General features: G+C 41.2%; 2 protein-coding genes across 2 annotated transcripts; both read left to right on the forward strand.

The window, feature by feature from the left end:
• Positions 1–2,273: 2,273 nt before the first annotated feature.
• Positions 2,274–3,251, forward strand: LOC107177061 (uncharacterized). Its single transcript, XM_052432646.1, has one exon. The coding sequence runs from the start codon at positions 2,274–2,276 to the stop codon at positions 3,249–3,251; it is 978 nt and encodes a 325-aa protein (XP_052288606.1).
• A 112-nt stretch (positions 3,252–3,363) lies between these two features.
• LOC127899299 (uncharacterized) lies at positions 3,364–4,347 on the forward strand. The gene has a single exon (XM_052432647.1). The coding sequence runs from the start codon at positions 3,364–3,366 to the stop codon at positions 4,345–4,347; it is 984 nt and encodes a 327-aa protein (XP_052288607.1).
• The last annotated feature ends 7,794 nt before the right edge of the window (positions 4,348–12,141 follow it).

The following is a 12,141-nucleotide window of genomic DNA, read 5'->3' on the forward strand; positions in this document are numbered from 1 at the left end:
AATACCAAGTATCCATGGTGAGTCATAACAATTATAAATTTAAAGGTTTTAATCAACTTTTTATTGTTACCATTTCACTAGAATAAAATGACAGATAGATCAATAATATATAACATATTAAATAATAGGGAAATTATCACCGGTATCAAACGTACTACAACACTTTTCGCTTATATCACTCGTATATCCTAAGTTGACAAAAGAGTTCTGGCGTCCACCTTTCCGTTTACTACCGTTAAGAACTTAACAGAATTTGAGCAAAATGACTATTTTACCCTTTAAACTCAAAATGAGGTAAAAAAATAAATTTACCTTGAAAATTAATGTAAATTTTCAATACACAATTTTTTTATTTTGTTATTAACAATACATTTTTTATTAAAAAAATATGAATTATTAATGGTACATATTATTAACAATTATCCATAAAAAATATCTATCTTATACCATAAAAAATTATTAACAACATATTATTTATAATTATACATATTATACTATAAAAAATTCAAGTTGGAGCTTGGAGGAGTAGATCTTCAATAGTTTAGGTTAAATTTTAGAGGAGTAGATTCGGTTGTAAAATAGCTTTTTTTTTTCTAGTAATTATTAACAATCATTTGATAAATGAGATGACATGTCATTTTTATCAAAATATATCATATGACATGTCGTTGTTTTACTATGTAAATGGGATGACAAGTCGTTTTAAAAACAAAAGACTAGATTACCCTTATGATGTCAGCGCTCGCAAACGGCAGTTAACGGATCGGTGGATGGCAGAAGTGTTTTGTCAACTTAGGGTATATGAGTGATACACTTAAAAAGTGTTGTAGCACGTTTGATACTGGTGTCATTTAAGGATATATGCCTGATAATTTCCCTAAATAATATGATTCAACAGTTTCTTCAATCATATAAACTTTTTTATATTTTTTTCTTATAAAACATGATTTACATCTAGGGTGACTGTTGATGCTGAAATCTGCTTGCCCTTTGACCGACCAGATTCTTTCACCAACGTTTATATTATCGACTGTTTGTTCGAACCACTAAGGCTGGTATCACCCTCCTTTCTCTCACTAGACCTGCGTTCACAAAAATGGGTCAGAGACGCCGGTGGTTTTGCCGGCGTAAACCCTTCGATGCCTAAGTTAGTACAAGGTATTTACGGGAAAATAATGTAATTTGGATTCAAGAAGTTTGTTAGAAATTTGTAAGGAAATGACCTGGTTGCAATTTGGCAGCGTTTTCCCTCTCTCAGTTTTTTTCTCTCTTTCTTCATCGATTTCTTCCTTTTTTATAGCCGCTGTCCCCATGTTTTCGTTTGCCCTTCATCCCACCTTTTTCGGGTAGTGGCAGCCCCTCATGGGACTCTAACTGTTACATTGTGGGCAAACATGGATCTCGCGTGTCCTTCAACGGTTCTAGGAAAAGCGCAACTACCGCGATTCTGTGGGATCGTGTTCCCACTTCTCTGGGGATGAGTGCCGGCTATGTATATACCTCTGGTCGGTATGTTTCCCTGGTTGTATTCATCTCTGGTCGGCTCATGTTAGCCCACGTGTTCTGCTCATATCACTTTGGCTGAAGCGATCCGTGCCGGGGCGGAAATAGTAGCATGGCCGACCTGGTGCTTTTATGTACTCAACACCAGTCCCCCAGTTTCTGGTCTGGCGAGTGAAATGAGTGAAGAGTAGAAACTGATGGTCAAATCTCACCAACCCGGGGAGCTTCTCATCTGGTCTTTTGTTTGCTGGGGCGGACCTGAGGTACCATTTTTCTTTTGGGGAGATTCCGACCTGAGTATGGGCCTAAATGAGCATGTCCATTGCATATCTGGGCTTACGTCTATCTTGGCCCCTTGTAACGGTTGGTGATGTGGCACCTCCAGATTCTTCATATTTGAAATTTGAAACGACGGGCTATCTGTCCTCGATATTTGGTGAGTGAGCTGGCATCCCCATCACTTAAATGCTTTCATTTCCCCTTTTTCGTTTCAAATCCCTAGACTTACATTGTCATTGTTTTGTTATTCGTCTCTCCGTGTTATTCGTCTCTCTGTCGTTAACCTCCCCCCTTTCTGAACTTTACTCACATTCCCTGCGTCCGGAGTTTCTACTTGCTGGTTTTTTCTCTGTCACGGCAACGCTATCAGGGCCAGTTCATTTCAGGTACTGCTTTTAATCCCTTCTCTGGTTGTTGTTGATTGGGTTTCGTGTTGTCCCATTTTGTATCCGTATATTCGAGTTTTCCTTGTTTTCTTTTGGAATTCCGATATGTCAAACCGGAAAAGAAAGTTAATTGTTGATGAGAGTGATGAAGAATCAAGGAATTCAGGCCTCAACGTGTCAATACCCACAGATTTCTTAGGCCCCTCCAGTAGCGTAGGCCCTTCCCATGGCAGGGGTACCCTTGAGTACCTACGACCCTTGGTTGTCTCTCCCTCCCCCGAACTAGAGCTTGTAGGGAATAGAGGTGGACCTGCGTCGGGCTCTGGTGAGAACCACAGCTTTAGTGGGGTTGGGATCCCTGAAGGAGCTGGTGATGGTGAGGGGAGCAGTTCCGGATCGAGCGGACCTGCTAAGAAAAGGCATCTTGGCCATAGGGTGGAGGTTGATTCCTACCCTATTGATTTCATAGCTTGTGCCACCACCCCCACTGATCTATTTAAGCTTAGGAACCTCTACAACATCCCCAACGATGTTCTTCTTGTAGTTCCTGGAAAATGTGATTTCCTTAGTTGGCCTCCGAAAGGGCATGTGACGATGCATTTGGAGAGTTTCAGACTAAGAGTTCGGCTGCCCCTTCAACGTTATTTTATCAAGATACTGGGCGGTATGCACCTGGCCCCAGGTCAGCTACACCCAAATGGCTGGAGGGTTCTCTCGGCAATGTTTGTGTTGTGGGAGAGGTGCGGGTCGGAGGAGCCTTCCCTTGTTGAAGTGAAACACCTGTACCAGCTACGGAGTAGCCTGAGGGAAGCGGGCTGGTACTACTTTATATCCAGTTCTACAAAGAGGAAACCGATCACTGGGTTTCCCTCTTTATGTAAAAATTGGAAGAACAAATTCTTTTTTGCCGGGGGAAACTGGTGTCCAGCGGTTCGGTCGCTTGGTGGGGACATTTATCTTCCCACACATTTTGTCACCCCAGGTCGTTCATTTTTGCCTATGCTCTTACTCAAATTGTCACTTATCGAGTTCTTTAACCTTCTTTGCTATTTCAGAGTCGTTGGGTTTGATCGGGGGGCTTGAGGATTGATCTTTGCTTCAGGTGGAAACGGCTCTATTGAACGCGTCTACCTGCCAAGATCTCTTGTCGTCAACCAATCTGGTCGGCTCGGGCTTAGTCGACATAGCTGTTGGAATGGATAGCAAGATTCTCAGCGCTATGACCAGAAAGCGTGGTCGGACTTCGAGCAGCTCCGGCAATCCTCCTCCTCCTCCTCCTCCAAAAAAGTCCAGCGTCGGCCCTTCCAAGGCTCCTGTTCCTGCTCTGCCCCTTCCCCCAACTCGTAAGAGTGGTGGGGAGAAAGTTGCTGAAAAAAGTTCTGAGGTCAGCACTCGCTCCGGGGATCGATCTTCCCCTCTTCCGGCTCGTGATCAGGGTGATTACTTGACCCCGTATCAGAGGGATTATGAGAAGTCAGTGGGACCGAAAATGGTCCAAGACATTGAGAGTATGAATCTCAATGAATTGACTGGTTCTGTCCAGAGGGTCTCCTTCAAGCTGGTTACCATAGTTTCCTACTACAAGAACAGGGTCACGCGCCATGAAAGGAAACTCCAAGCTGAAAATCAGGACTTGAAGAAGCGGGTCGAGTTTGCTGATCGGTCGAAGGAGAAGCTGGCCGAGCTGAACAAGCAGGTTACGGAGCTGGAGGAGAAAGTTGCAATTGCTGAGTCCACTACCTCCAAGCTTGAGGGCGAGTTGGGTGACTTGAAGTCTGATCTTCAGGCCGCCCAAAGTGAAAGGGATACTCTGAGGATCGCCCTTGAGAGGGAAATCAAATCCCTGGAGGAACAGCTGGCCGAAGCGAAGGGCAAATCCGCTGACGTGGATGATCGGCTGGATGCCGAGTACGACTCTGGAGTTGCTTTCAGTTATAAGTACATTATGTCCGTGCTCAAGGAAGAATATCCCAAACTGGACATGAGCAAACTAGAGGCTGGAGTGGAGAGGTATATGGCTGAGATCGGCCAGGGAGATAAGGAGCATGGTGAGCAGGATCAGGCGGAGGCTCCTTTGGATGGGGTGCAAGAGGGGGGAGCTGGGGGACGTGCTTTTAAAGTGGGACAAGGGCCGTGCCACCTCCTCCCAGTACTGCTGATCTTCCACCTCCTGAGATAGCTGACTCTTCACCTGCTGAAGCCGTCGACCTTCCTAATCCTTAGGTCTATTTTTGTATAGACTTTAAAGTTCCATTAGTCTTGTAAACAATTAATCATTTATAAAATTTCTAGCTGCTTTCCATTGGCTCTCTTGTTTGATGTTTGCTTATGGATTGTTTTCTGCAAATTAACTTGACAATTTATCTAATCTTGCCTGCTGGTTCTTTGGTGGACCGAGCAGGAATAAGCATTTATTTGCCTGAGAAACTTTCGTAGAGTTTGCTTTTGGCCTTTCCTTGACCGAGCCGAAGCAGGCACTTACTTGCCTTAGTAAAATTTTGAGAAATTAGCTGCTGGTCTTTCGTTGACCGAGCAGAAGCAGGCACTTACTTGCCTTAGTAAAATTTTTCAGAATTTAGCTGCTGGTCTTTCGTTGACCGAGCAAAAACAGGCACTTTGTTGCCTTAGTAGATTTTTCGAAGCTTTAGTTGCTGGTCTTTCGTTGACCGAGCAGAAACAGGCACTTTGTTGCCTTAGTAGTATTTCGAAGCTTTAGCTACTGGTCTTTCGTTGACCGAGCAGAAACAGGCACTTTGTTGCCTTAGTAGTATTTCGAAGCTTTAGCTGCTGGTCTTTCGTGGACCGAGCAGAAACAGGCACTTTGTTGCCTTAGTAGATTTTTCGAAGCTTCAGCTGCTGGTCTTTCGTTGACCGAGCAGAAACATACACTTTGTTGCCTTAGTAGTATTTCGAAGCTTTAGCTGCTGGTCTTTCGTTGACCGAGCAGAAACAGGCACTTTGTTGCCTTAGTAGTATTTCGAAGCTTTAGCTGCTGGTCTTTCGTGGACCGAGCAGAAACAAGCACTTTGTTGCCTTAGTAAAAAATTTCTTATTGGGCTCGCTAGCAGGGGATTTCATGCTGAATTCATCTTTATTGAAATTTGAATGTATTACAAAAATAATGCATGCATGTGCAACAGGTCATCAGGCATTGTAACAGAAATAACTTGCCAGAGTGAGGATTTAATAGAGCATTTTGTTTACTGGAAATACTTCTTCAGGTGTTCGGCGTTCCATGACCTCTTCACGTCTCGTCCTTCTTGGTACGCTAATTTATATGCTCCTGGTCCAGTAGCTCGTATCACTCGGTATGGGCCTTCCCACATTGGGCCAAAAGCGCCATGGTTAGGATCCCTGGTGTTCTGGTTCACCTTCCTAAGTACCCAATCTCCTGCTCGGAACTGCCTCACGCGTACGTTCTTGTTGTAATAGCGCATGACCCTTTGTTGACACTGGGCCACTTTATGCGATGCCCCTTCCCTTTTTTCCTCCAGCAGGTCCAGACTTAAGCAGATCTGCTCGTCATTTTGCTTCTCAGTAAAATATTCCGTCTGATGTGTCCCCACTCCCACTTCTGCTAGGACTACCGCCTCATGACCAAAAGCTAAAGCGAACGGGGTTTCCCCTGTGGCGGTTTTGTGAGTTGTCTTGTAGGCCCACAATGCTCCTGGTAGCTCATCAACCCAAGCTCCCTTCTTCTCTCCCAATCTAGTCTTCAGGAGCTTCTTTATCACCTTGTTGGCTGCTTCCACTTGTCCGTTTGCCTGGGGGTGTGCGGGGGTGCAGAACTTCAGGTCCACCCCCAAATTTCGGCAAAATTCTCTGAAGTTGCTGTTGTCAAATTGCCTCCCATTGTCTGTGATGATGGTGTAGGGGATCCCATATCTACAGATGATATTTTTCCAAATAAAATCTGTTGTCTTTCTCTCTGTGATTTGGCTGAGGACTCCCACTTCCACCCACTTGGTGAAGTAGTCTATTGCCACAATTGCATATGTCGCCGCTCCTCGTCCCTTAGGCAACGGACCAATCAAGTCGATTCCCCATTGAGCGAAAGGCCACGGGGATGTCATAGCCGTCAGCTTTTCCGGGGGTTGTGCAAGAACCTCGGAGAAGCTTTGGCATGTTTTACAATTCTTTACCATCCTTTTCCCATCCTGGTGCATGGTTGGCCAGAAGTATCCTTGCCGGAGTGCCTTGAAGGCTAAAGTTCTTGCTCCCGAGTGATTGCCGCAAATTCCCTCATGAATCTCCCTCAGCACATAATCCGCCTCCTCATCATCCAAACATCTCAAAAGGGGCAAGGTGAACTCTCGGCGGTACAGCACTCCATCAAGTAGCGTATACCTCGTTGCTCGGCATTTTAACTTTCTTGCTTGCCTTTTGTCCTCTGGTAAAACTCCATCGCGGACATATGCACAAATCGGGTCCATCTAGGATTCTTCAGTACTTATTCTCATCACCTCTGCTTCTTCCTCTATACTTGGCGAGGTCCTCACCTCTAGTGGAACCGACTTAGGTAATTTTGGATTTGCAATGGCAGCCATCCTAGCCAACATATCTGCTCGGTAATTCTCATTCCGGGATATCTGCTTTACCTCCACCGCTTGGAAAAGCCCAACCATTTGCTTCGCCTTCTTCAAATAAAGACCCATCTTCTCTCCCCTTACTTGGAACTGATCATTGAGCTAATTACACACCAGTTGGGAATCTGCTCGAATTTCTACCCTCTCTGCTCTTAGAGCGTGTGCAAGTCCGAGCCCGGTGATAAAGGCCTCATATTCAGCTTGGTTGTTTGTGAGCTGAAATTCAAACTTCACTGCATATGTTATTTCGGTTCCATCTGGGCTCCCTATTACAACTCCTGCTCCGGATCCTTGTTCACTACATGATCCGTCAACCATTACCAACCACACCCCCTCTGGCTTCTCCTGCTCTGTTGGTTGCTCCTCCCGAATTTCTTCCCCTGTATCAGCTCAGTCAACCATAAATTCTGCCAGAGCTTGGGCTTTGATTGCCCCTCGGGGCATATAGGAGAGGTCAAATTCACTTAGTGATTTCATATGTGTTATGAAAATATGCATGTATCTAGGGGGAGCATGTATGCAGGGGGAGTTTTTGTTAAACTATTTTCAAATCATTTTTTAACTTGCATTGATTAAGGGGGAGCGTTTTCATAACAAGATTAAAGTTTTGAATGTGGTTTGTCATCATTAAAAAGGGGGAGATTGTTAGCCTATATGGCTATAAATATTGATTTTGATGATAACAAACCACATGTATTTATTGAGTAAAGATTTATGAATTGTGCTTTTATAATAAGAAAATGATGTTATGGAATTAAAGCATTTTGGACTAAAATGAAAGTAATTTTAAAATCTTTGATAGTATTTTAAATTTCAGATTTGGACCTATTTGAAACTATTTAAATGTTTTTGGACCATTCTATAATTTCACATAGTTTGGGCAAAGTTATAATTTCATAAAGTTGTGGGATTGACAAAGCATTATTCTAAAGTTCTGAAATTGGACCTTTTTGCAAACTTTCATAACGTTATGGACCACACTACAGTTTTATAAAGTTTTGGGGTCAAACTATAAATTTGGAAAAATATTCACTGTAGCAGTTACTGTAGCAAGCGAAAATCCGGATTATGACAAACGGAAGTCCGAATTTTAGGCAGAATCTATCCGAATTAAAAGCGGAATTCCGGATCCTGACAAACGGAAATCCGATTGTTGGGCAGTAAGCTACTGAGCGTAAGCGGAAATCCGGATGTGACAAAGCGGAAATTCGAATGTTCAGAAATTCAAATTTGTGGCTGTAACGGTAACATTAAGCGGAATTCCGGATGTCCATAACCGGTAATCCGGTTACGACCAAAATGTGCATAACGGGTAGTTTTTGAGCTCAAACTATAAGAACTCAAATCCAACTCATTTTCAAGATCTCCAACAAGCAAAAACAAAAAGCACACGTGATATCTTGAGCTTACAACTTGCAAAACACAAATCATTGAATTATTCATTGTTCTTCATCTTTGAATATCTACTCATTGAGTGAGTTTGATTGTAAATTTCATTTATTCATTTCATTTGTAAGAGTTTGAGTGTGTGAGACACTTGAGTGAAGAGATTGGGAGATAATCTCTTTGTTGTAAAGGTTTATTGACACCTAGAAGTCAATTGTAATCGGTTGAAGCCTCGGAAAGGCTTGGATAGTGAAATCCTCAAGCTTGGATTGCTTGGAGGTGTGGACGTAGGCGGGGATTGCCGAACCACGTAAAAATTCGTGTGTTTGTTTCTCTTCTCCCTCACTCTTTAATTATTGTGCCTTTATTAAACTTATTGCTTTCAATTTTTATTAAGGCATTAGATTGCTGCTTGTGTGGATTTGCTAGGTTTATTTTTAAATTTCCAATTCACCCCCCTCTTGGGTTGCACACTTATATTTCATTTGGTATTAGAGCTAGGTGCTCTTATTTAGATTTAACCATCTAGAGTTAAAGATCAATGGCAACTCAAAATGATTCTATATTTAGGGAAGGGCAGTCCACCACTAGACCACCTTACTTTGATGGAAACGATTACCCATATTGGAAAACTAGGATGAGAATTTACTTGCAAGCTTTAGATTATGAGATTTGGGAAATCGTTAATGATGGTCCTTTCATGCCTTTGACTAAAAATGAAGTAGGAGAAGATATTCCAAAACCTTTACGGGATTGGAATGATTTCGAAAAGAGAAAAGTTTCTCTAAATTCCAAGGCCATGAATGCCTTGTTTTGTGCTTTAGATAAGAAAGAGTTTCATAGAGTGTCTAGTTGCGAAAGTGCTAATGAGATTTGGCACAAACTTGAGGTTGTCTATGAAGGCACGAACCAAGTTAAAGAATCTAAAATAAGTAGGTACACTCGACAATACGAATTGTTCCAAATGGAACAAAATGAAAATGTGTACTCTATGTATACTAGATTCACGGACATAGTAAATACTCTAGGAGCCCTAGGAAAGACTTTTTCAAATAGCGAAAAAGTCAAGAAAATCATTAGGTCTCTACCTAAGGAATGGAGACCAAAAAGAACCGCCATTGAGGAAGCCAAGGATTTAAATGTGTTACCTATTGATGATTTGATTGGCTCTTTTATTTCATATGAAGAAGATTTGGCAGCTGAAAAAGGGCATGAGGAAAAGAAGAAGAACATTGCTCTCAAGGCTTCAAAACGTAAGAGTGATGAGGAAAGCGAAATGGATGATGAGGAGCTGGCTATGTTGGCTACAAGATTCAGAAAATTTTACAAGAAGAATAATGAGCAGAGAAAGTTTAGAGGCTACAAGAATAAGAAGGAGAAGAAGGAGCCAATCACTTGTTATGAATGCAAGAAGCCCGGACACATACGACCGGAATGTTCTCTTCTCAACAAATTCAAGAAGAAGGCTATGGTGGCCACATGGGATGATAGTGATGAGGAAACAAGTGATGGTGATGAGTGTTGAGTGTTAGAAAATGCATATTTATAAAGGAGAAAACCGTCATTTTACATTTCAAGTCTTACTAACAACCCTTACTTTTATGTATTTAACCTTCTTGTGATGTAATTACGTGTGTGTTATTTTAATTAAGTATTTTATGTATTTTAGGGGCAGTATAGCCATTTCACAATAAAGGAGAGATCAGACGGCAAAACGGACATCACTTTTGAACTCAGGACGGTCGAAAACCTTAGGAGGAGCATAAAAGGAAAAATGGCACTATTCACATGTACGGTACTATTCACGTATACGGTACTGTCTACGTTACTGTTCACGACACTGTTCACATAGACGGATCGATGACGTGGCATTGACCGATGATGTGGCATTGACTGATGAGGTGTCACGATCCTGTTGGGCTAAAATTCTTATGTACTGTTGATGGTGACGTGGCAGCATATCAGTGGACGAAAAATCTCGTGTACGGTGCATGCATCACACAGGATTATTTTCAACCAAACCGCGTTACTGTTCATCCGGGTCAAACCGCGTTACTGTTCAAAGTCGGGTCAAACCGTGTTACTGTTCATCCGCGTGGTCAAACCGTGGACTGTTGACTGATGACGTGGCGCAATCCTGAGCGTCCAAACTGTTTTTAATCCGATGGCCATGATTTACTCCATGTATCTATAAAAAGGGGGCCTCTCCCCCCTAATTTGATATCTCTGAATCCATTTTTGGGATCCATTTTCTGTAATTCCCTCTCCATCTTGTATTTTCTTCATATTTTAATAAATTCCCATTTTGCCCCTAGTTCAACTATGAGTGGCTAATTTTCTTTCAAGCTTGGGTTGAAGGTGAAGTCTCAACATGTGTCATGGGCTTAATTTGGTAAATTTATTTTCTCTTCCCCTCTAGTTTTTGTGGATGTTTTGACTTCTCGTCGACAAATAATACTAATCTTGTCTAGTACCGCCTTGGTTTCACCGGCCCTCTAGTATAAGGTTATTATTATTTGGCATGATAAGCCCTTAGCACCATATTGATTAGAGCGTGGTTCATGAGGTGTGGATTCCCCCCTCATGATTTAATTGGCATTAATACGGATTATTTAGCCCATGATGCATGTTGATACGGATCCAGATACCCAAGTACGTCATTTCAATAGAATTCTCTTCAATTTATTCTCACCATTTCAATACCAATTTTAGAATTTATTCTCTCCATTTTAATTTAAGTTTTAGCATATTCCAATCATTTCCACCACAAATCCAATCACCCATTCACAAAATTAATTCAACACAATTAAAATCCACCTCCTCGTGGGATCGACACTCGTCACCATTGATCTACACTACAATAGATTCGTGCGCTTGCGAGTACATTAAAATTTGCACAACAAGTTTTTGGCGCCGTTGCCGGGGAGGTAAGTAATTTTAATTCATAGAATTAATTTTTGTGAATAATTTCTTTTATTTGTTTTCTTGTATTTTTTTTTCTTATTAAAAAAAAACAATGAGAGTAAATCTACATTTAAAGGTTAGTATTTCTTTTCTTTTTCTCTTCTTTAAAATTCTGTAATTTAATTTTCAATTTATTTTTTCTTTGTAATTTTTGTTTATTTTATTAATTTAATTTTTAGTTAATTTCACGTATTTGTTTTTGTGTATTTTTATAGTAAGGTTGTAATAGCGCAATAAGGTTAGTATCATAATTTCTCCCTTATCTTTATTTTTTATTTGTTTTGTTCCCATCTTTATTTTTTGTTTTGTTTGCATCTTTATTTTTATTTTATTTGTTTTGTATGCATGGTCGTAGGTCATTATTACCTAATCTTGAACCTATAGACCTTGAATTAGAAAAAACACTTCGCACACACAAACACGTTAAAAATAAAATGGATTTACAAGCACCACAGGAGAGGCCATTTAAGGACTATTTTAGTCCCTTAGCTAATTTGAGCACGTCATGCATAAGATACCCAAATGTAGCTGCTAGGAGCTTTGAACTAAAACCTAGTGTGCTAAATTGTCTCCCCACATTCTATGGCTTAGAAAATGAGGACCCATATAATCATCTGAATGATTTTCATGCCATTTGTCAAACATTTAAATATGAGAATTTTTCAGACGATGATGTTAAACTCAGATTATTCCCATTTTCTTTAAAAGATAGAGCTCGTTCATGGTTAAATACTTTACCTGCTAATAGCATTTCATCATGGGAACAAATGGTAACTAAATTTTTAAATAAATATTTCCCAGTGCATAAAACCAATGCTATTCGCAGGGAAATTTCAGAGTTCACACAAAGAGAGGACGAGCAGTTTTTCGAAACTTGGGAGCGATTCAATGGGCTACTCTTGAAGTGTCCACATCATGGGTACGAAAAATGGCACCAATGTCAATACTTTTTGGAGGGATTATTGCCGAATGTGCAAGAATGGCTAATGGCAACAAGTGGAGGAGAGCTAATGTCAAAAAGTGCATCAGAAATTTGG

The sequence above is a fragment of the Citrus sinensis genome, chromosome 8, assembly GCF_022201045.2.
Source record: "Citrus sinensis cultivar Valencia sweet orange chromosome 8, DVS_A1.0, whole genome shotgun sequence".
Classification (NCBI taxonomy): Eukaryota; Viridiplantae; Streptophyta; class Magnoliopsida; order Sapindales; family Rutaceae; genus Citrus; species Citrus sinensis.

Excerpts from the sequence above, each read along its gene's own strand:
- LOC107177061 (XM_052432646.1), top strand. The coding sequence starts at position 2,274 with ATGTCAAACCGGAAAAGAAAGTTAATTGTTGATGAGAGTGATGAAGAA.
- LOC127899299 (XM_052432647.1), top strand. The coding sequence starts at position 3,364 with ATGGATAGCAAGATTCTCAGCGCTATGACCAGAAAGCGTGGTCGGACT.